A 22,000-nucleotide genomic window follows, 5' to 3' on the forward strand; every position below is an offset into this window, starting at 1 on the left:
AATAACTAGGTCCTGTGCCATGGAGCGCTTTGAAGATGATAATCAGCACCTTGAAACGCACCCGAAAAGCTACAGGTAGCCAGTGCAGCCCGTGCAGGAGAGGTGTTACGTGGGAGTATCTAGCGACTCCCGAAACTGCCAGCGCGGCCGCATTCTGAACCAACTGCAGTCTTCGGGTGCATCTCAAGGGGAGCCCCATGTAGAGAGCGTTACAGTAGTCTAGCCGGGACGTCACAAGCGCATGAGTGACTGTGCGAAGGGCGCTCCGGTCCAATAGGGGACGCAATTGGCGCACCAGGCGAACCTGGTGGAATGCCCCCCTGGCCACGGCTGTCACATGGTCATCCATGGACAGCCGGGTATCCAGAAGGACGCCCAAATTGCGTACCCAATCCACGGGGGCCAGACGTTCGCCCCCAATGGCCAGTGATGGAGTAAGCTGGTTGAACCAGGGCGCCGGTAGCCACAGCCACTCAGTCTTGGACGGGTTGAGCTTGATATTTAATATTACATGTTTGGACAGCAGCAAGAATTGTGTTTGCACAATTTTGGAAAAATGAGGAAACGCCCGCAGAAGACGAACGTAGCTTTTTAAAAAATGTCGATTGTGCAGAAATGCATAGATTGACGTTAACAAGAAAAGAAAAAGAAGACACAGAGTATTTTCTTACAACACAATTCTCCCCCGCTCCTCCCAGTATAGTCCTCACCTTACGACGATTCATTTAGTGAGTTTGATGTTACAACGGCACCGAAAAAAGTGACTTAGGACCATTTTTCACACTTACGACGGTTGCAGCATTCCCCTGGTCACGTGATCAAATTTCAGACGCTTGCAACCGACTCAAATTTACGACAGTTGCAATGGGGGGGGGCAGGGGGGTCACGTGATCACTTTTTGCAACCTTCTAACAAGCCAAGTGGATGGAAGAAGCCGGATTCACTTAACAACTGGGTGACTGATTTAACAACCACAGTGACTCACTTAACAACCGAGGCAAGCATCAAAAGCGGCAAACCTCACTGACCGGCTGTCTCTCTTAGTGACGTGTGTGTTGGGCTCAATTGTGGTTGCAATTCGAGGAGTACCCCATGTACCATTTAGTAAAAAGAAAGTAAAAATGATTAGTAACAGTCACTATAAGGTTATTTTGCAATGTTATTTATCTCAATGCTACTATGTGGCAGTGGCTGATTCCCAGGAAGGGAGGGAGGGAGGGAGGGACAGAGAGGGAGGCAATGAGAAAGAGAGGGAGAGGAGGGACAGAGGGAGACAGTGAGAGAGAGGGAGGGAAGAGGGAGGGAGGGAGATGGAGAAGTAGGGAGGGAAGAGGGAGGGGGAGGCAGGGAGGGAGGGAGAGGTGGGTGAGAGGGAGAGGCAGGGAGGGAGGGGGAGGGGGGAGAGGGAGACATGAAGAGGGGGAGGGAGGGAGGCAGAGGAGGCAGTGAGAGGGAGGGAGGGAGGCAGAGAGGGAGACAGGAAGAGGAAGAGAAAGGGGAGGGGAGGGAGGGGGAGACAGGGAGAAGTAGGGAGAGAGGGAAGAGGTAGGGGGAGAGGCAGGGAGGGGGAGAGACATGGCGGATGGGGAGGGGAAGAGAGGGAGAGGGAGGGGGAGAGGGAGGAAGAAGTAGGGAGAGAGGGAAGAGGTAGGGGGAGAGGCAGGGAGGGAGAGAGACAAGGTGCATGGGGAGGGGAAGAGAGGGAGGGGGAGAGGGAGGAAGAAGTAGGGAAAGAGGGAAAAGGGAAGGGGAGAGGCAGGGAGGGAGGGGGAGAGGGAGACGAGGGAGGGAGAGGGAGACGAGGGAGGGAGAGGGAGACGAGGGAGGGAGAGAGGGGGAGGGAGGGAGGCAGAGAGAGAGACAGCAAGAGAAAGACAGAGAGAGGGGGGAGAGAGGGCGAGAGAGGGAGGGGGAGAGAGGGAGAAGGAGGCAGGGAGAGAGGGAGCGACACAGAGAGGGAGACAGAGGGAGAGGAAGGAAGAGGGAGGCAGGGAGGGAGGGAGAGAGAGATAGAGAGCCCTCTGCACAAGCTCAGAGGCTCGCCGCTTCGGGAACGCGTCGCTCCGGAGTGGCTCCTTTTTGCAGGCGGGCCGGATTTTGGAGCTGCCCCTTCCAGGAGGAGGAGGAGGGAGGCAGGCCGGGGCGGGTCAGCCGGGAAAGAAGAAGGGGAAGGCGGCGGCGGCAGCTGCACAGGCTCCGTCGGTATGGAGATCCCCGCCGTTAACCTGAAGGTAGGTCGAGACCGACACCTGGCCAGGTAAACGGAAGAAACCAAGAGTCGGAAGGGACCTTGGAGGTCTTCTAGTCCAACCCCCGGCTCCAGCAGGAGACCCTCTACCATTCCAGGTGCGGAGGGAGCGCGAAGCCCCTCGGTGGGCGCGTTCCCACGACCTCCTTTTAACTTGGGAGGGGGCTCTAAGCTTGCGGAGGGGAGCGCGCCCCCCGCCCCACTTCCTCGCGGGGCAGCGGGTCGGAGGGACGCGGAAGGTGGGTGGGTGGGTGGGATCCCCTGCCTCCCTCCCCCCCTTTCCTTCCCTGCCGTCCCGAGAGCCTTGGGTGGGCGCTGCAAAACGTGGGAAGGGGCGCAGGGCGAGCGGAGCTCCGGGGCCGGCGGGTTTTACCAAGCCAGCCAAGAGGGGGAAGGGGCGAGGAGAGCCGCGGGCAAGAAAGCGGAATACACACACGAACGAGCGCGCGCGCGCCAGGCTTGCAAAAAGGGGGTGTGACTACAAAGTCCATAGGCAAGCAAGCAAAAGCTTGTCGGTTGGAGTTCGGGGTAGCTGGCTGGGTGGCGTCTTCATCCACCTGACACCCCTGCAAGGCTGGCACTCTTGCCTCCCCCTTCCCCCCCCTCCCCCCCCAGCTGTGGGGGAGAAGGGAAGGAGTCTTGTGAATGGGTGGGCGCCAAGCCATACGCTTCCTGGCACGTGCTCCACAGCAGATCTCACACACATTTAACTGCAGGAAGCAAGTGTGCAAGATAGAGGGGGGGGATGAGTGAGGAACGTGTGTGTGTGTGTGTGTGTGTGACTCAGGCTCAACATTCTTAGAATAACAGAGTTGGAAGGGACCTTGAAGGTCTTCTAGTCCAACCGCAGACAGGAAACCCTGCACCACTTCAGACAAATGAATATCCAACATCTTCTTAAAGACTTCCAGTGTTGGTGCATTCACAACTCCTGGAGGCAAGCTGTTCCACTGATTAATTGTTCTAACTGTCAGGAAATTTCTCCTCAGTTCTAAGTTGCTTCTCTCCTTGATTAGTTTCCACCCATTGCTTCTTGTCCTGCCCTCAGGTGCTTTGGAGAATAGTTTGACTCCCTCTTCTTTGTGGCAACCCCTGAGATATTGGAAGACTGCTATCATGTCTCCCCTAGTCCTTCTTTCTCTTAAGCTAAACATACTCAGTTCCTGCAACCGTTCTTCATATGTTTTAGCCTCCAGTCCCCTCATCCTCTTTGTTGCTCTTCTCTGCACTCTTTCTAGACTCTCCACATCTTTTTTTTACATCGTGGCGACCAAAACTAGATGCAGTATTCCAAGTGTGGCCTTACCAAGGAATAATAAAGTGGTATTAACACTTCACGTGATCTCGGTTCTATCCCTCTGTTGATGCAGCCTAGAACTGTTGGGAGTAGGGGATTTTGGTTCCCTACTTGGATTTCTCTTGGGCCATCTCCAAGGGGCAGCTTCCTTGTGTGTGCTTGCACAGGGCCTCTGACACACCTGTGTTGTACAGGTAACACAGATGTGACAGGGCAGTCCCCCAGTTAGAATACACCACTTTGCATCACTTATGGTTTGATGGTTTGCACTCATTGTAGCCGAAAATAAACGTTTGTGGGCTCCGAACTGTGGCTATGAACATTTGTTTCTCATCCTTTTGGCCGTTTGAAGCAGTGCGGACTTCAATTCCCAGAATTGCCCCTGAACTGGCTGGGGGGAATTCTGGGAGTTGAAGTCCGCACCTCTTCGAGCGGTCCAGTTTGAGAAACGGTGACTTAAATCTTCTCTCCCTAATTTGGGATCGCAAGTTTCTTCTTATGGAGCTGAATTTGGTCCTGTTGATAAGAAGCCAGCGCTGCAAGGCAGGATCGGACCCTACAATGGATGGGGTTGGCTTTTGAAACGCAGGGAGGCGGCGGCAGGGTGTAACCTTGCGAATAGGACAATCTGTTTCCGCAGAGATTCCAAGGTTGTGGTGCTGTTACACTGTATTTCCGAAATCACAAAAACCTTGGAGGGGGGAGAGGAAAAAAAACAGTTTGTGTGCCTTTGAATAAAAATGGGTCTCTTTGTTGGCGAGGAGTTACACTTTCTTGTTCTCGGTGTAGTCCTGGGATTGAGGCACAGACTGGGCTTAACAGAATACAGATGAACAGAGTTTGGACATTTAACTTTTAACTTTATTCAATTTCTAGACCGCCCCTCTCTCAGAAGAGACTCGGGGCGGTGTACAGTCATATTAAAACAATAGAACAATAAATATACATAGTATAAATATAAAATAAATATAGGGCTGGAGGAGGTAGCAATAGTTCACTGTACAAATTTAGTTTAAGTTAGATTAAAATTTTAAAAATTTAAAATACATTAACCCTTATAGGTCATCTAGTCCAACCCTCCACCCAAGCAAGAGACCCTACACCCGTGATGGCGAAGCTAGGGCGCACGTGCCAGAGGTGGCATGCAGAGCCCTCTCTTTGGGCATGCGCGGCATCACCAGCTCCTCTTCTGCTTTCCGGCACGCATATGCGCACTTGCCAACTGGTCTTCGCAGGCGGTGGAGCACCGGAAAATGGCCTGAAAAACGGCAAAAACCCAGGCCATTTTCAGGCCGTTCTTTGGGGCATTTTCTCGGTTGTTTTTGGCCCGAAAACAGCAGAAAAGCAGCCCTGGTCTTCAGATTTCCAGTGATCTGGAAATCCTGGTTTGGGCACTGCCGAAAAGGTTCACCATTAACTGCCCTACACCATTTCTGATTAATGGCAGTCCACTCTCTTCTTGAAAGCCTCCAAGGATGAATTGGACTAACAATGATTAACTTTATAAGGTATGGCCGGGGGTGGGGGGGAAGGACAATTATTTGTTGCCTTAATTCTTGGCTTGGCCTGGCTGTTAATTAACACTCCTGCCAACGAAGAGCGCAAGAGAAGCAGCACTGATCAGCAGAGTTGTTTCAATACATTTTTTCTTTTTTTAAAAAATACTAATTTTGATTGGGTTTTAATTGGGTTTTAAGACTTGTGGACTTCAGGTCCCAGAATTGAAGATAATTTAGAGAACACCCTAGGGCAGGGGTCCCCAAACGTGGCAACTTTAAGACTTGTGGACTTCAACTCCCAGAATTGAAGATAATTTAGAGAACAGCTAGGGCAGGGGTCTCCAAACTTGGCAACTTTAAGACTTGTGGACTTCAACTCCCAGAATTGAAGATAATTTAGAGAACACCCTAGCGCAGGGGTCCCCAAACTCGGCAACTTGAGGACTTGTGGACTTCAACTCCCAGAATTCTCCAGCCAGCTGCCCTAGTGCCATGATGGCCAATCTCTAGCAATGCGAGGCAGAGGTGGCATGCAGAGCCCTCTCTTCTGGCACGCACGCCCTCGCCCCAAGTTCAGATCTCCGTGGCATTTCTTTCGCGAGCTGCTGTTTCCCTGCAAAAATCTCACTTCTTCTTCGTGTGCTGCCGGTGTTGGGATGCCCTGCCTCCCTACCTGCCAGCTGGTCTTCGTGTCTCTGCTGCGCGTGTCCCCGCATGCCCGCATTTGCATAGGCATGCACATTTCAGTTTGGGCATGTGCGGGCACGCAGTTTGGGCACTCGGTGTCCAAAAGGTTCACCATCACTGCCCTAGGGCAGGGGTGTCCAAACTTTTTGCGAGGAGGGCCAGATTTGGTGAGGTGAAAATGTGTGGGGCCGATCATTCAGCCTGACATTCTTTGAACCCTTAACATTAAATGCGAATTAACTACCGTATTTTTCGGAGTATAAGACGCACCAAGATTTTGAAGAGGCAAATTTAAAAAAAAGTTTTTGCACTCTCCCACGAAAATGGGCCTATTTTTTAAAGGGCATGAATAGCCCTTAAGAGGCTTCTAGAGTGCTCCTGGGGGCTGGGGGGGGGGGCAAAGTTGAGCAAAAAATGGCCCGTTTTTTGCTCATTTATGCCCTCCACAGCCCCCAGGAGCACTCTGAAAACCTCCTAAAGGCTATGCACAGCCATTTTGGCGAAGGGGGCAGAGTTTTGGGAGGCAAAAAATGCTGTATTCAGTGTATAAGATGCACCCAGATTTTTAGCCTCTTTTTTGAGGGGAAAAAGATGCATCTTTATACTTCGAAAAATATGGTATTTTATGAAAGACTAAACAAATAACTCCAGTGGGGAGAAGAGGCTGCGGGCCGCTTGAAATTTGAAAAAGGGCCACATTTGGCCCCCGGGCCGCACTTTGGACATGCCTGCCCTAAGGTGTATTTTGGCTCCCGAACTCAACTCGGTGTTTTTTTTTTCCCCAAAAGGCAACTGAACTTTCTTTTATTTTTTTTCCTTTGAAAATAGTTTGCTTCCAAGTTGTACATTGACAATGGCAACTGCCTATAAGGAAAAATGACATCAAATGTTTTATAGGTGGCATTTACCACTGGCAAGACTAGCAAAGATGTTTAAAAGTAGGTCCACCAAATGTTGAAAATGTAACCAGACACCAGCGATGCATTATTGTATGTGGTAGACAGGTGAAAAAGCAAAGAAATATTGGAGAAAAATATATGCATGGTTGGAGAAAATGTTAAAATGACACACAGATTATAAGCCAGAAATATTTTTGCTAGGCGCAACACCTGAAAAGTATAATAATAAAGGGAACCTATATTTAATATTGTAAGGGACGTGGTGGCTAAGACGCTGAGCTTGTCGATCAGAAAGGTTGGCAGTTCGGCGGTTTGAATCCCTAGCGCCGCATAACGGAGGGAGCTCCCGCGACTTGTCCCAGCTTCTGCCAACCTAGCAGTTCGAAAGCACGTAAAAAATGCAAGTAGAAAAATAGGAGCCACCTTTAGTAGGAAGATAACAGCGTTCCGTGCGCCTTCAGCATTGAGTCATGGGGGCCACATGACAACGGAGACGTCTTTGGAAACCGCTGGCTCTTCGGCTTTGAAACAGAGATGAGCACCGCCCCCTAGAGTGGGGAACGACTAACACGTATGTGCGAGGGGAACTTCACCTTTATATTTAATATTACATGTTTTGACAGCAGTAAGAATTGTGTTTGCACAATTTTGGAAAAATGAGGAAACCCCCCACAGAAGACGACGTAATTTAGATTGTGCAAAAATGGATAGACTGACGTTAAAAATAAAAGAAAAAGAAGACACAGAGTATTTTCGAGCGTGGGAATTGTTTTATAAATGGTTGGATAGTAAAGGTAGAAATTAGGAGTGGGAAGAATATTATTGTATAAAAAAAACAGATTCAGACAAATACACTCTTCTTTAAGCACTTACGTATGTATGTCATTAAAAAATATATAAATAAACATCTGTAAAACTAATTAAAAAATTGTTTTTTAAAAAAGTTGCCAAGTTGAGAGATCCCTCCTGCCAATAAAAGTGTTTTCTCAATAGATAGATAGATAGATAGATAGATAGATAGATAGATAGATGATAGATAGATAGATAGATAGATAGATAGATGATAGATAGATGATAGATAGATGATAGATAGATAGATAGATAGATAGATAGATAGATAGATAGATAGATAGATGATAGATAGATAGATAGATAGATGATAGATAGATAGATAGATAGATAGATAGATAGATAGATAGATAGATAGATAGATAGATAGATAGATAGATGATAGATAGATAGATAGATAGATATGCTGGTTTTGTTGTATTCGGGTCTTTTCCCGTGTAAGGTTGAGATTGTCTTTGCAACGTTTCGGCAGGATCTCACCTGCCATCTTCAAATGTGGGCTTAAAATGTGGGCTTAAAACCCCATTTTAAGCCCACATTTTAAGCCCACGCTTGAAGATGGCAGGTGAGATCCTGCCGAAACATTGCAAAGACAATCTCAACCTTACACGGGAAAAGACCCGAATACAACAAAACCAGCATACCTACACCCGTGAAAATCTACGAATATAGATATATAGATAGATGATAGATAGATAGATAGATAGATAGATAGATAGATAGATATAGATATATAGATATATAGATATATAGATATATAGATATATAGATATATAGATATATAGATATATAGATATATAGATATATAGATATATAGATATAAATAAACTGTTTTTTAAAAAAAGAAAATGTTTCACTTCTCATCCAAGGAGCTTCCTCGGTTCTGACTTAATCAGAACCGAAGAAGCTTCTTGGATATGAAGCGAAACGTCTTCAAGAGGAAAACGTCCAGCTGCCTTTTGAAAAAAAAAACTTTCGGGACCCCCGTGATCTGGATGAGGGAGCATCTCCGTAGACGCGAAGAGAGCCTCCTTGTTCCGAGGCAGTCTACCTTGAAATCGTGTGAAGACGATTGTGCAAAGGCCCAAGGAGTTCTGTTTCTGCTTGGTTGGCTTTAGAAGCTGTGCCAGAAACTGGCCTTGATGAAATTATTAACTCAGCGGCCCATCTGAGCATCCGGCAAAAATTTCACAATTGTCTAAAATGACAAGAGAAGCCATGGAGTTTCCCCCCCACCCAGGCTGGGCCGTTTCTTCCCTGTGTGTGGAAATATGCAGTTGAATCATTTGTTTTCAGGCAGGTGATTTAGATGCCACGCAAGTAAGGCATGGCACCGAAAAGTAAGGGAAACGCAAAGCCAGAGAATTGCCATATTCTTTTTACCTGTCTTGGACTCATCGGTTCTCTAAGAGTCAGACCGATGATTCCCGGAGTATTGCGCAAATCTCCTTTCCTTCCTCATTCTTGGCCTATATGTTTGTGTGTATGTGGTGCTCTTACTCCCTGGTTTAAATTTTATTTGTGCACGAGGAGGATTTGGAAAAGGTGGTCTCTAGGATTGTGATAAGCGCCTTGGGACTTTCTCTAAAGGTTTCCTTTGAAGGCCTGCCTTCCCTTCCTTCCCTTCCTTCTGTCATCCTTCCTTCCTTTTTCTTTTTCTTTCTTTCCTTCCTCAGTCTCTTTCCTCCCTCTTCTTCCTTCCATCCATCCTATCTCTTCCTTCCTTCCACTCATCTATCCATCATATCCCTTCCCCTCCCTCCCTCCTTCCTTTTTCTTCCTTCCTTTCCTTTCTCCCTTCCTTCCTTCCATTCATCCAACCATCCATTCATCCTATCTCTTCCTTCCTTCCTTCCACCCATCTATCCATCATATCCCTTCCCCTCCCTCCTTCCTTTTTCTTCCTTCCTTTCCTTTCTCCCTTCCTTCCTTCCTTTCATCCAACCATCCATTCATCCTATCTCTTCCTTCCTTCCATCCATCCATCTATCCATCATATCCCTTCCCCTCCCTCCTTCCTTTTTCTTCCTTCCTTTCTTTCCTTTCTCCCTTCCTTCCTTCCATTCATCCAACCATCCTATTCCTTCCTTCCTTTTTCTTTCTTTCCTTTCTCCCTTCCTTCCTTTCTTTCACCTATTCATTCATCATATCATTTCCCTCCTTTCCTTCTTCCTTCCCTCCTTCCATTTTCTTCCTTTCCTTCTTTTTTCTTTCTTCCTTCCTTCCTTCCATCCATCCAACCATCCATCCTATCCCTTCCTTCCTTTCACCTATCTAACCATCATATACCTTCCTTCCCTCTTTCCACCCAGCCATCATATACTTTCCCTCCTTCCTTCCTTCCTTCCTTCCTTCCTTCCTTCCTTCCTTCCTTCCTTCCTTCCTTCCTTCCTTCCTCAAACCAGTCCTGGATTACTTGCAGCATAAATACAAAACCAGTATACAATGAAAAACAGAGGCTACCCTATAGCAGTAAAAAGGATTGTGAATATAGTGAACAACACACACAGAGAGGAAAAACGTATACAAACACAACCAGCAACACAACCTTGGCCCGCTAGGAGCCATTCCCATCATCAGGATGCCCTCATTCCAGAGGGCAGGTGCCAGGACAGAGAAGACACACATTCCTGCCAGTTGCCACTTGCTCGGCTGCAGTCTGGACCAGTTGAAGCCATCATATTGTCTTCAGGGGCCGCCCCAGGTAGAGGGTGTTGCAGTAATCAAGCCATGAGGCGACTGAGGCACGACGAGTTGACGTCCGGATCTAGGAAAAGGAACAACTGGCACATGGGATGGCAAATGCATGCTATTTGGGTAAGCCGCCCGTGTGTGCATTTGTGTGCGTGTGTTGGGTGGACATATAAATACGTTCAATAAATAATAAATAAAATCCATAATTGCACAGCCTCCAGGGGGTGGGGCAGGCGTGAAAAACATCCGTAAAAAAAATATACGCTAAGCAATTTGCAATGGGAAACGCTTGCAAAGCGATCTCGAAGTTTGCAAAAGCTGCCCTCTCTGTTTGTTTGCTTTTTTTATAATGTTGTGGTTTTTATGGGGAAAACGCAATTAAGGATTATGAAGTATTTATTTCCCTCCCTGTAGTCGCACACGCGGCCCTCCCGCTCCCATTTTAATTTTGGAAGCCGCAAGGGGGCAATTAAATTTCTCGAGTGTGGACTGTGCTTGCACTGGAGCTTTTCATTTTAATAATGTTGCCCTCGGAAACGCCCGGGTGGATTTTAATTACCCGAGCGCTTCTTTTTATGGGTGTAACTTCGGTGACAGAGAGCCCTCTGGAAAAAAAAAAAAGACTTGCTGGCTCATATAATCAGATTTTTATTTCCCTCAAAAGACAAAATACATGATAAAGACATCGCGCTACGCTTCTCTCCTGTTTAAATTAGGACTTTGGAACGAGAATTAACAGCAGGTTGTTGGTACAGAAACATGCCAATTTATCCACATTTCTATCTTTGTGGTCTACGTATTGTTTGTTTGTTTATTTAATTTGTTTTGTCAAGCGTGTATAAAATAATAGATATAAGCATATACAAGATTACGAATACATGAAATGGATATGAAAACATGCCAATTTATCCACATTTCTCTGTGTGGCCTACGTTTTATTTATTTATTTATTTATTTATTTATTTATTTATTTATTTATTTATTTAGTTAGTTAGTTAGTTAGTTAGTTAGTTTTTTGTCAAGCTTGTATAAGATAATAGATATAAGCATAATATAAGCTTATATCTATTATCTTATACAAGCTTGACAAAAAACTAACTAACTAACTACTAACTAACTAACTAAAACGTAGGCCACAAAGAGAGAAATGTAGATAAATTGGCATGTTTTCATATCCATTTCATGTATTCATAATCTTGTATATACTTGATTCTATTATCTTATACACGCTTGACAAAACTAACTAACTACTAACTAACTAACTAAAATGTAGGCCACAAAGAGGGAAATGTAGATAAATTGGCATGTTTTCATATCCATTTCATGTATTCGTATTCTTGCATATGCTTAGCATATGCATAAGATAGTAGATAGAAGTATATACAAGATTACGAATACATGAAATGGATATGAAAAGATGCCAATTTATCCACATTTCTCTCTTTGTGGCCTACGTTTTATTTATTTATTTAGTTAGTTAGTTATTTTGTTAGTTAGTTTTCTCAAGCGTGTATAACATAATAGATATAAGTATATATGTTACGGTGAAAGACCGAAATCTGGTGAATGTCGACATTCACCGGTGAAAGACCGAATATTTCATTACATTGTTTTACATTCGGACCTTCACCGGTGAATGTCGACATTCACATAGTCGCTTGGTGTATGTCCGAAAATACCCTTATCCTCTCGACACCCTTACCCTAAATCCCCTTACCCTAATACCTCGTCTCCTCGCTTCCTTTTAAGCGTCTTCTATTCGCGGAGTTTTTTTTTTTTAAACCTGCGATCCTTAAGAAGACGCTTAAAAGGAAGCGAGAAGCCGAGGTATTAGGGTAAGGGGATTTAGGGTAAGGGTGTCGAGAGGATAAGGGTATTTTCGGACATACACCAAGCGACTGTGTGAATGTCGACATTCACCGGTGAAGGTCCGAATGTAAAAATGTAATGAAATATTCGGTCTTTCACCGGTGAATGTCGACATTCACCAGATTTCGGTCTTTCACCGTAACATATACAAGATTACGAATACATGAAATGGATATGAAAACATGCCAATTTATCTACATTTCTCTCTTTGTGGCCTACGTTTTAGTTAGTTAGTTAGTTAGTTAGTTAGTTAGTTAGTTAGTAAGTTTTGTCAAGTGTGTATAAGATAATAGATATAAGTATATACAAGATTACGAATACATGAAATGGATATGAAAACATGCCAATTTATCTACATTTCTCTCTTTGTGGCCTACGTTTATTTATTTATTTATTTATTTATTTGGTTAGTTAGTTAGTTGGTTAGTTAGTTAGTTAGTTAGTTAGTAGTGAGTTTTGTCAAGTGTGTATAAGATAATAGAATCAAGTATATACAAGATTACGAATACATGAAATGGATATGAAAACATGCCAATTTATCCACACTTCTCTCTTTGTGGCCTATGTTTTATTTATTTATTTAGTTAGTTAGTTAATTAGTTAGTTAGTAAGTTTTGTCAAGCGTGTATAAGATAATAGATATAAGCATATACAAGATTACAAATACATGAAATGGGTACGGATACATGGGATTGTTAGGACAGGGACGGTAGGCACGTTGGTGCGCTTATGCACGCCCCCTTACAGACCTCTTACGAACGGGGTGAGGTCAACAGTAGACAGGCTTAGGTTAAAGTTTTAGGGGTTTGGGGATGTAACAAGTGAGTCGGGTAGAGCATTCCAGGCATTGACCCCTCTGTTGCTGACGTCGTATTTTCTGCAATCGAGTTTGGAGCGGTTTACCTTGAGTTTGTATCGATGGTGTGCTCCTGGGTTGTTGTGGTTGAAGCTGAAGTAGTCATTGACAGGTAGGACATTGCAGTAGATAATTTTATGTACTAACTACGCTTAGGTCAGACCGAAGGCGGCGTAGTTCCTAAGTCGTCTAAGCCCAAAATTTCAAGTCTGGTGGCATAAGGGATTCTGTTGCAAGCAGAGGAGTGGAGGACTCTTCTCGTCAAATATCTCTGGACTCGCTCGATTATGCTAATGTCCGATATGCAGGGCGGGTTCCAGACAGATGAGCTGTATTCAAGAATTGGTCTAGCAAAGGTTTTGTATGCTCTGCTTAATTGTACAGTGTTACCAGAGAAAAAGCTACGCAGGATTAGGTTAACAACTCTTAGTGCCTTTTTGGCAATGTTGTTACAGAGAGCTCTGGCACTTAGATCATTAGACCACAACTAAAAAAACAGAAAGTCCTTCAAGAAACAAATTTGGGAACATTGCTCTCCAGGCTACAAATCAGGATTTTAAGATAGGGTAGAAGCAGTTTTGAAGTAAAGGAAGGCCATTTTGAGGTTTGCTCAGAAGTGTTTTTTAAGAATGCAAGAACTTTGTTGCATCGTGGAGGGGGGGGGACCTCTCTTAACTATCTATTAGCAAATAACAGCATTTGGGTTGTGCAATTGTTCAAGAAGAGAAAGTAAAAAATGCTTCAATGTAGATTTGACTGCAGGAAGGAAGACATTTTGGGGGAAATTTATGGCATAAAAAAGAGAGCTTGTGGTATTTGAAGCCTCTTTTCCTGGCCTGGTGGAATTTTAGGAAGTACGTGTTTTTTTTTTAAATGGTTTCATTTCTCTAGATTATTTAGAGACGATGCGTCTGTGTTTAGGATTGATCTCTAGCTTTCACGTTTTCCAGATACAATGCAATACAATACAATACAATAGCAGAGTTGGAAGGGACCTTGGAGGTCTTCTAGTCCAACCCCCTGCCTAGGCAGGAAACCCTATACCGTTTCAGACAGATGGCCATCCAACATCTTCTTAAAGACTTCCAGTGTTGGGGCATTCACAACTTCTGGAGGCAACTTCTGTTCCACCGATTAATTGTTCTAACTGTCAAGAAATTTCTCCTCAGTTCTAAGTTGCTTCTCTCCTTGATTAGTTTCCACCCATTGCTTCTTGTTCTACCCTCAGGTGCCTTGGAGAATAGTTTGACTCCCTCTTCTTTGTGGCAACCCCTGAGATATTGGAACACTGCTATCACTGCTATATTTTCATGTTGTTGTTGTTAGTTGCGAAGTCATATCCGACACATCGTGACCCCATGGACAACATTCCTTCAGGCCTTCCTGTCCTCTGCCATCCCCTGGAGTCCATTTAAGAGACGCCGACTGCTTTGGTGACTCCATCTAGCCACCTCCTTCTCTGCCGTCCCCTTCTTCTTTTGCCCTGAATTCTTCCCAGCATGAGGCCCTTCTCCAGGGAGTCCTTCTTCCTTCTCATTAGGTGGCCAAAGGATTTGAGTTTCCTCTTCAGGATCTGGCCTTCTGAAGAGCAGTCAGGTTTGATCTCCTCTAGGACTGACCGGATTGCAGTCCAAAGGACTCGCAGGAGTCTTCTTCTCCAGCACTAGAGTTCAAAGGCCTCCATTTTTGGCGTTCAGCCTTCCTTATGGTCCAGCTTTCACAGCCATCCATTGCAACTGGGAAAACCATTGCCTTGACTAGACGCACTTTTGTTGGCAGGGTGATGCCTCTGCTTTTGAATAGACTGTCTAGATTTGCCATAGCTTTCCTCCCCAGGAGCAAGCCTCTTTTAATTTCTTGGCTGCAGTCCCTATCTGCAGTGATCTTGGAGCCCAGGAAAATAAAATCTGTCACTCCCTCCATTTCTTCCCCATCTATTTGCCAGGAATTGAGAAGGCCAGATGTCATGATCTTAGTTTTCTTAATGTTGAGTTTCAAGCCAATGCTCATATACAGCTGTGCAACTGGTTTATTATTCCTGAATCTTAAGGCTTAAAACGTTGATTTATTGGTTTTTTCCCTTGTAGCTTTTTGTGATTCTGGAAATACAAACCAGTGTGATTCGCGCCACAGGCTTAAATGAAATTGCGCTCTGGATCTAAATTGTTGTTATTTTTAAAAATTCTCTTGGTTTAATGTTCCTGCCCAGATGCTTTCATCTTTGCTGGTTCTGCAATCTTGTGGCATGACTAATTGTGTTACATTTTGGCTTTTTTTTTTAAAAAAAAACTGCCTAAGAGCCAGCCATGGGGAACATGTGACATGTGAAACATTTGTTTTTACAAAATGAATAATATTGGCATTGTTGCTTGCTTGCTCATGTGGGATCAGACAAAGATACAAACTTCCTGCTTTCTGGTTTTCAAGGAATTCCTCACCACCATAACCGAGATAATTAATTCATTGAGCTCAGTCAATTCAATTTATTACAGCCATAGACCAGAACAAATAAAAGCACTCAACGAATATCCAATGAAACACGCTAGAATAAAAACTGAATTGATCGTTGAGCTAACTGTGCTTGAGATCTATTTTATATACGGCATAAAACAAATTAGGGTTTGTTAGTAAGATATTTTTTTTCACGTCGAATAAACGCGTGAAATCGTCGGGACATGCTTTTTTGTCGCCAAGTTTGGACCAAACTTTTAGGAATGTCACAGGAATGAATATCTCGGAATAGCGTGAATTTGTCATACTGGTTCGAAAGCTCTGTGTGTGTGTGTGTGTAAGTGTGTGTGTGTGTTTTTGCACAACCCCTTTCATCAACCTGATGCCCCCCCCCTCCCCGGATTAGCCCAGATCCAAAACTGTTGGGCTTTTAAAGAGTTCCCTTTTTGCAAAACACACACACACACACACACAAAACACACCGAGGAAATGATAGAAATTTGGGCACAAAGACACATTAGTGAATATTCCCAATGTCTGTGTCTATGGAGATTTCCAACAACCAGGTCATGGTTGTCCCAAAGGTGCTTTTTTTTTCAGGAGGCAACTGGACTTTCTGGTTTTTTTCTTTTGAAGGCGTTTCGCTTCTCATCCAAGAAGCTTCTTCAGTTCTGACTGGATGGTGGGGAAGGGAAGGATTGACACTCCTTGCAGACAGCTGGTGATTTGCATCCTTTTAGAGAGTCGTTGAGGCCACTTGGAGGTTTATCTCTGTGTCTTCAGGGTCACCCTCGAGTGGTGCAAATGGGTGTGGAACCTTCTTGGACCTGCCGCAAGGACTGTGTTGTAAACTGGAGACAAAGGATGTCGTCCCCCTCCCCCCTCTGTTGGGAGAGGGCTGTTCAATTTGGACACAGATGGCCTCTTTGACCCCTCTTCTTTCAAACCAGCGGTCTTCTCTGTCCAAAATGTGGACTTTGCTATCTTCAAAAGAGTGGCCTGTATCTTTTCAATGCAGATGGGGCTGTGAATCTAGTCCTGATGGGTTTGTTCTCCTATGTTCAGCCACGTGTTTATGAAGGGGTTGTTTTGTTTCCCCAAATGAACAGCTGTCTGCAAGGAGCGTAAATCCTTCCATTCCCCACCATCCAGTTCTCTTATGTCCAAATTAAACAGCCCTCTCTCAACAGAGGGGGAGGGGGGGATACGACATCCTCTGTCTCCAGTTTACCACACAGTCCTTTCAGCAGTTCCAAGAAGGCTCCACGCCCATTTGCACTGCTCAGCTGACCCTGAGGCCACAGGTAAACCTCCAAGTGGCCTCAAGGACCCTCTAACAAGGATGCAAACAACCAGCTGCCTGCAAGGTGTATCAATCCTTCCATTCCCCACCATCCAGCCAGAGCTGAAGAAGCTTCTCGGAGGAGAAGCAAAGGAAAAACAACCCAATGAATACCCTCGAAACAAGAAAAGTTGGTTAAAATGGATTTTTTTGTTGTTGTTAAAGAGTTTGAGTCTATTCTTTCTGTTTCACTTTTTAGGCCATCGTCCTGGTTCACTGGCTGCTGACCATATGGTGAGTGACACAGGGAATTTGAGGGTTTGTTGTGCGGAAACGATTGTGGGCAAATTCTGCAACAGGTACCTTGGCCATGCCATCCCTCCCATAACATTGCACGTCAAACTACGAGGAGAACATCTGACTGTTATATAAACAGGGTCAAACGGTTGCAGATCGGTGAAAAGGGGGACCCTGTGTGGGGCAGAGAATGTGCAAACTGGTCAGCAATGAGACAGGAGCTGGTTTTGGGAAATGGGCCAAGCTTCTTGATTTTTTTTCAGCCTTTATTTAAAAACTAGCCGATAACCTGGCGTTGCCCAGGTATTTACTGAGCATGATACCTTGCTCATTAGTAGTAACTGTGAAAGGGATCTTGGAGTCCTAGTGGACAACCATTTAAATATGAGCCAGCAGTGTGCAGCAGCTGCCAAAAAAGCCAACCCAGTTCTAGGCTGCATCAACAGGGATAGAATCAAGACCACGTGAAGGGTTAATGCCACTTTATAAGGCCTTGGTAAGGCCACACTTGGAATATTGCATCCAGTTTTGGTCGCCACGATGTAAAAAAGATGTGGAGACTCTAGAAAGAGTGCAGAGAAGAGCAACAAAGAGGATTAGGGGACTGGAGGCTAAAACATATGAAGAACAGTTGCAGGAACTGGGTATGTTTAGCTTAAGAGAAAGAAGGACTAAGGGAGACATGATAGCAGTGTTCCAATATCTCAGGGGTTGCCCCAAAGAAGAGGGAGTCAAGCTATTCTCCAAGGCACCAGAGGGTAGAACAAGAAGCAATGGCTGGAAACTAATCAAGGAGAGAAGCAACTTAGAACTGAGGAGAAACTTCCTGACAGTTAGAACAATTAATCAGTGTAACAGCTTGCCTCCAGAAGTTGTGAATGCCCCAACACTGGAAGTCTTTAAGAAGATGTTGGATAGCCATCTGTCTGAAACGGTATAGGGTTTCCTGCCTAGGCAGGGGGTTGGACTAGAAGACCTCCAAGGTCCCTTCCAACTCTGCTATTGTATTGTATTTATTTATAGGGGGAAAATATCCAGACCAAACGTAATTTCTAATGTTGGATTTTCCCCCTTACCAGAGGGAGCCCCCTTGGGGAGTACTGTGAAGCTGTTATCATGGCAACTCCACTGCACTGTACAGTAGAAGTCATTTTACCACAGTATGGTATTTTAAGGCACAACAGGGTGTATCTTAACAAAACATATACACACCCCGAGGGGCTTTGGGGGTGCCTTACCCCCCACAGTATTTGTTTCCAGAGAGTAAATCATCTGTGTACTAAGTTTGGTTGAAATTGGTCGAGGCGTTCCAGAGTTATGCTGGAAGATACACACGCAGCCATAGGAGGAGGAGAAGGTGGTGGTGGAGGAAGAGGAAGAGGAGGAGGAGGAGGAGGAGGTAGAGAGAGAGGAAGAAGAAGAGGAGGAGGAAGAGGAGGAGGAGGAGGAGGAGGAGGAGGAGGAGGAGGAGGAGGAGGAGGAGGAGGAGGAGGAAGAAGAGGAGGAGGTGGTGGTAGAGAAAGAGGAAGAAAAGGACGAGGAGGAAGAAGAGGAGGAGGAGGTAGTGGTGGTAGAGAAAGAGGAAGAAGAGGAGGAGGAGGTGGTGGTGGTAGAGAAAGAGGAAGAAGAGGAGGAGGAAGAGGAAGAGGAAGAAAAAGAGATAATATATTGCAGCTTTTTCCTCTCTTGCCTTTCAAGATAACAAGCCTCCATGCATGTTTTGAAGGCTTACTAATAGTCTGATCTCATGTGCTAACAGAGGAGAAAACACCTAAGGGCAGCTTTATAAAGCCTTAGTAAGGTCACACCTGGAACACTGCATCCAATTTTGGTCACCACACTATAAAAAAGATATTGAGACTTTGGAAAAAGTGCAGAGAAGAGCAACCAAGATGATTAAAGGCCTGGAGACTAAAACATATGAAGAACCCTTGCAGGAATTGGGTATGGCCACTCTAAAGAAAAGAAGGACTAGGAGAGACATGATAACAGTATTCCAGTATTTGTGGGGGCTGCCACGAAGAGGAGGGGGCCAATTTATGCTCCAAAGCACCAGAAGGCAGGACAATATACAACAGATGGAAACTAAGCAAGGAGAGAAGCAACCTGAAATTAAGGAGAAACTTCCTAACAGTGAGAACAGCTAGCCAGTGAAACAGCTTGCCACCAGAAGTTGTAGGAGGTTTTTAAGAAGAGACTAGACCCGTGATGGCACGCGGAGCCATTTTCTGGGCACACGAGGCATTGCCCTGACTTCGGTCTTCTTTTGAGGCCATTTTTCACCCTCTGCAGGCTCAGGAGCTTCCCTGAAGCCTCCGGAGAGCGAAAAACCCGCCCTACGGCAAACCAGAAATTCAGGAACGTGCTTTCAGTTTGCTCATAGGACCGGTTTTAGCCCTCCAGAGCCTTCACGAGACTTCCCTGAAGGCTCCGGAGGGCAAAAAACTACCCTACGAGCAAACCGGAAATCACTTCCGGATTGTTCGTAGAGTCCTTTTTTGCCCTCCAGAGCCTTCAGGGAAGCCTCCGGAAAGCCCTTGAAGGCTCTGGAGGATGAAAAACGCCCCTAAGGACAAACCGGAAGTGACTTCCAGTTTGCTCGTAGGGTCATTTTTTGCCCTCCGGAGCCTTCAGGGAAGCCTCCGGAAGGCCCCTGAAGGCTCCGGAGGGCTAAAACCGGCCCTACGAGAAAACCGGAAGTCCATTCCTGAACTTCCGGGTTGCCCGTAGGGCCGGTTATTTGAGCTCCTGAAGCCTCCGGGGAATGGGGAAGGCTGTTTTCACCCTCCCCAGGCTCCTATAAAGTCTCTGAAGCCTGGGGAGGGCAAAAAAAGCACACCAAAAATGGGGGGGAGCGCTGGGGTCGTGCGCATAACATTATGGGTTTGGCATGACCCCGCACGACTCCCCCCCCTGCGCTCCCCCCACTTTTGGCACACGAGCCACAAAAGGTTCGCCATTAGTGGACGTGACAGTCATTTGTCTCAAATTTTATAGGACTAGAAGACCTCCAAAGTCCCTTCCATTTTGATTATTCCGATTATTACCACTTTTAAGTTTATTTATTTATTTTTATTTATTTTTTTTATTATTAGCACTTATATACCGCCCCCTCTCCCGAAAGGGACTCGGGGCGGTGTACAGTCCGTATTAAAAAACACCAAATAAAATACATGTATGCATAGGAGGAGGATAAAATAGACCAAAACTGTACAGCTAATAAATAAACAATATAAAATTTAAAATATCATACAATTTATACACTATCCCTCTAAAAGCCAGTAAAAAGTATATGCCAGGGGGGGGTAGACGTTGTAAATTATGCCAAACCAGCCAGTCGGAACAGGTGTTACATTACAAGTTACATTATTACAGGTAGCCCCCGACTCAGGACCACAGCGGAGCCCAACATTCCTTCTCGCTATGTGAGACATTTGTTTAAATGAATTTTGCCCCATTCTACAAGCTTCCTTTCCGCTGTCGTTAAGTGAATCGCTGCGTTTGTTAGTCAGTCACACGATTGTTAAGCGAATCTGGCTTTTTCACCGACTTTGCTCCTCAGAAGGCCGCAAAAGTTGATTACATCACTCAAGGAATGTGTCAATGTCATAAATACGAATCAGTTGTCAAGCGTTCTGAATTTTGATCACGTGACTGTGGGGGGGGATGCCACCGTGGGGTCTTAGGTGTAAAAAGCAGTCCTGAGTCAGCGCCGTTGTCACTTTGAAGCAGTGGTGGGATTCAAATAATTTAAGAACCGGTTCTCTGTCCTAATGACCAGGTGGGTAGGCGGGACTTGGTGGTCGTGTGAGCGTGGCCAACTCAACATCACTCAGGTCGATGGGTGCTTTGCCTTAGCTCAGGGGTGTCCAAACTTGAGAACTTTAAGACTTGTGGACTTCAACTCCCAGAATTCCCCAGCCAGCCATGATGGCTGTGGAATTCTGGGAATTGAAGTCCACAAGTCTTTTTTTTTTAATTAAAAGAGTTTTATACAAACAAATTTTCCCCCTTTTCACCCCCCCCCGCCATACAATGTAAATCTCATACAGATGCTATGCCCCCCACCCCCCCAAAAATTTTTCTCATTCAAATATTATACTAAACACTTTACCCCCTCCCCTCCCCCATCTTAAAATAGATTACTCATTCACATATTATACCCCCTCACCTCCCAACAAACATAATATAAGTTTCTCTTAAAGTAACAATAGCCCATTGATCCCATCTTCTAAGCTAGTTGAACATATATAAATCATAATATAAATTTCTCTTAAAATAACAATATTTCATTAGTCCCATCTTCTAGTTTAATTATGCATATATATTAGCCCACCCTCCACCCTAACCCACCCCCACCTCCCACTCAAGCCCCCCCCTGGCTTCCACTATACACCACTCTAACAATTCCAAGCAGCCCATGTATTATTTACTCTGATCATCTATCAGTCTAAACATTCTTACCTAAAGGCTACATAATAACTCCTAGTCTGGTATTTATTCTGTATATAATCAATCCATTTTACCCATTCCTGTGTATAATCCTCCTGCTTCTGAGCTTTTAAGAAAGCTGAAATTTTTGCCATTTCAGCTAACCCCGCCACCTTCTGAATCCATTGATCCATTGTCGGTAAAAAATCTTTTTTCCAATGTTGCGCAATCAACAACCTAGCTGCTGTGACCATATGCAAGACCAATTTTGTTTCCCCTTTGGTAAAATCCTTAGCTATACCGAAGTCCACAAGTCTTAAAGTTCTCAAGTTTGGACACCCCTGCCTTAGCTGCTACAATGTAATAAGGGTTAACCGGAGCGGCCGTTTCTGTAAGCAGGGCAATAAAGATTAAGCTAGAAACACCACCAGAATGTTTCCTTCCTGCCTTCCTTACAGGATTAGCCCTGTAAAGTGGAAAAAAAAACAAAAGAAGATTTCTTCCAATAACCGGTTCTCCGAACCTCTTAAAAAGTTAAGAACCGGTTCTCCCAAATAGGTGCGAACTGGCTGAATCCCACCACTGCTTTGAACAGTCTCTAAATGAGCTGTTGTAAGTCAAGGATGACCTGCATTAATTAT

General features: G+C 45.1%; 1 protein-coding gene across 1 annotated transcript in view; it reads left to right on the forward strand.

Moving 5' to 3' along the window:
- The first annotated feature begins 2,072 nt into the window (after positions 1–2,072).
- AGTRAP (angiotensin II receptor associated protein) overlaps positions 2,073–22,000 on the forward strand; it is a 27,365-nt gene continuing 7,437 nt past the window's right edge. The window contains exons 1-2 of the mRNA XM_081954702.1: positions 2,073–2,231; positions 16,891–16,925. Coding sequence (XP_081810828.1) covers positions 2,205–2,231; positions 16,891–16,925 — 62 coding nt within the window. The 5' untranslated portion in view covers positions 2,073–2,204. The remainder of the gene's footprint in view (positions 2,232–16,890; positions 16,926–22,000) is intronic.

The sequence above is a fragment of the Natrix helvetica genome (genome assembly GCF_964273705.1).
Source record: "Natrix helvetica genome assembly, chromosome: 5".
Classification (NCBI taxonomy): Eukaryota; Metazoa; Chordata; class Lepidosauria; order Squamata; family Natricidae; genus Natrix; species Natrix helvetica.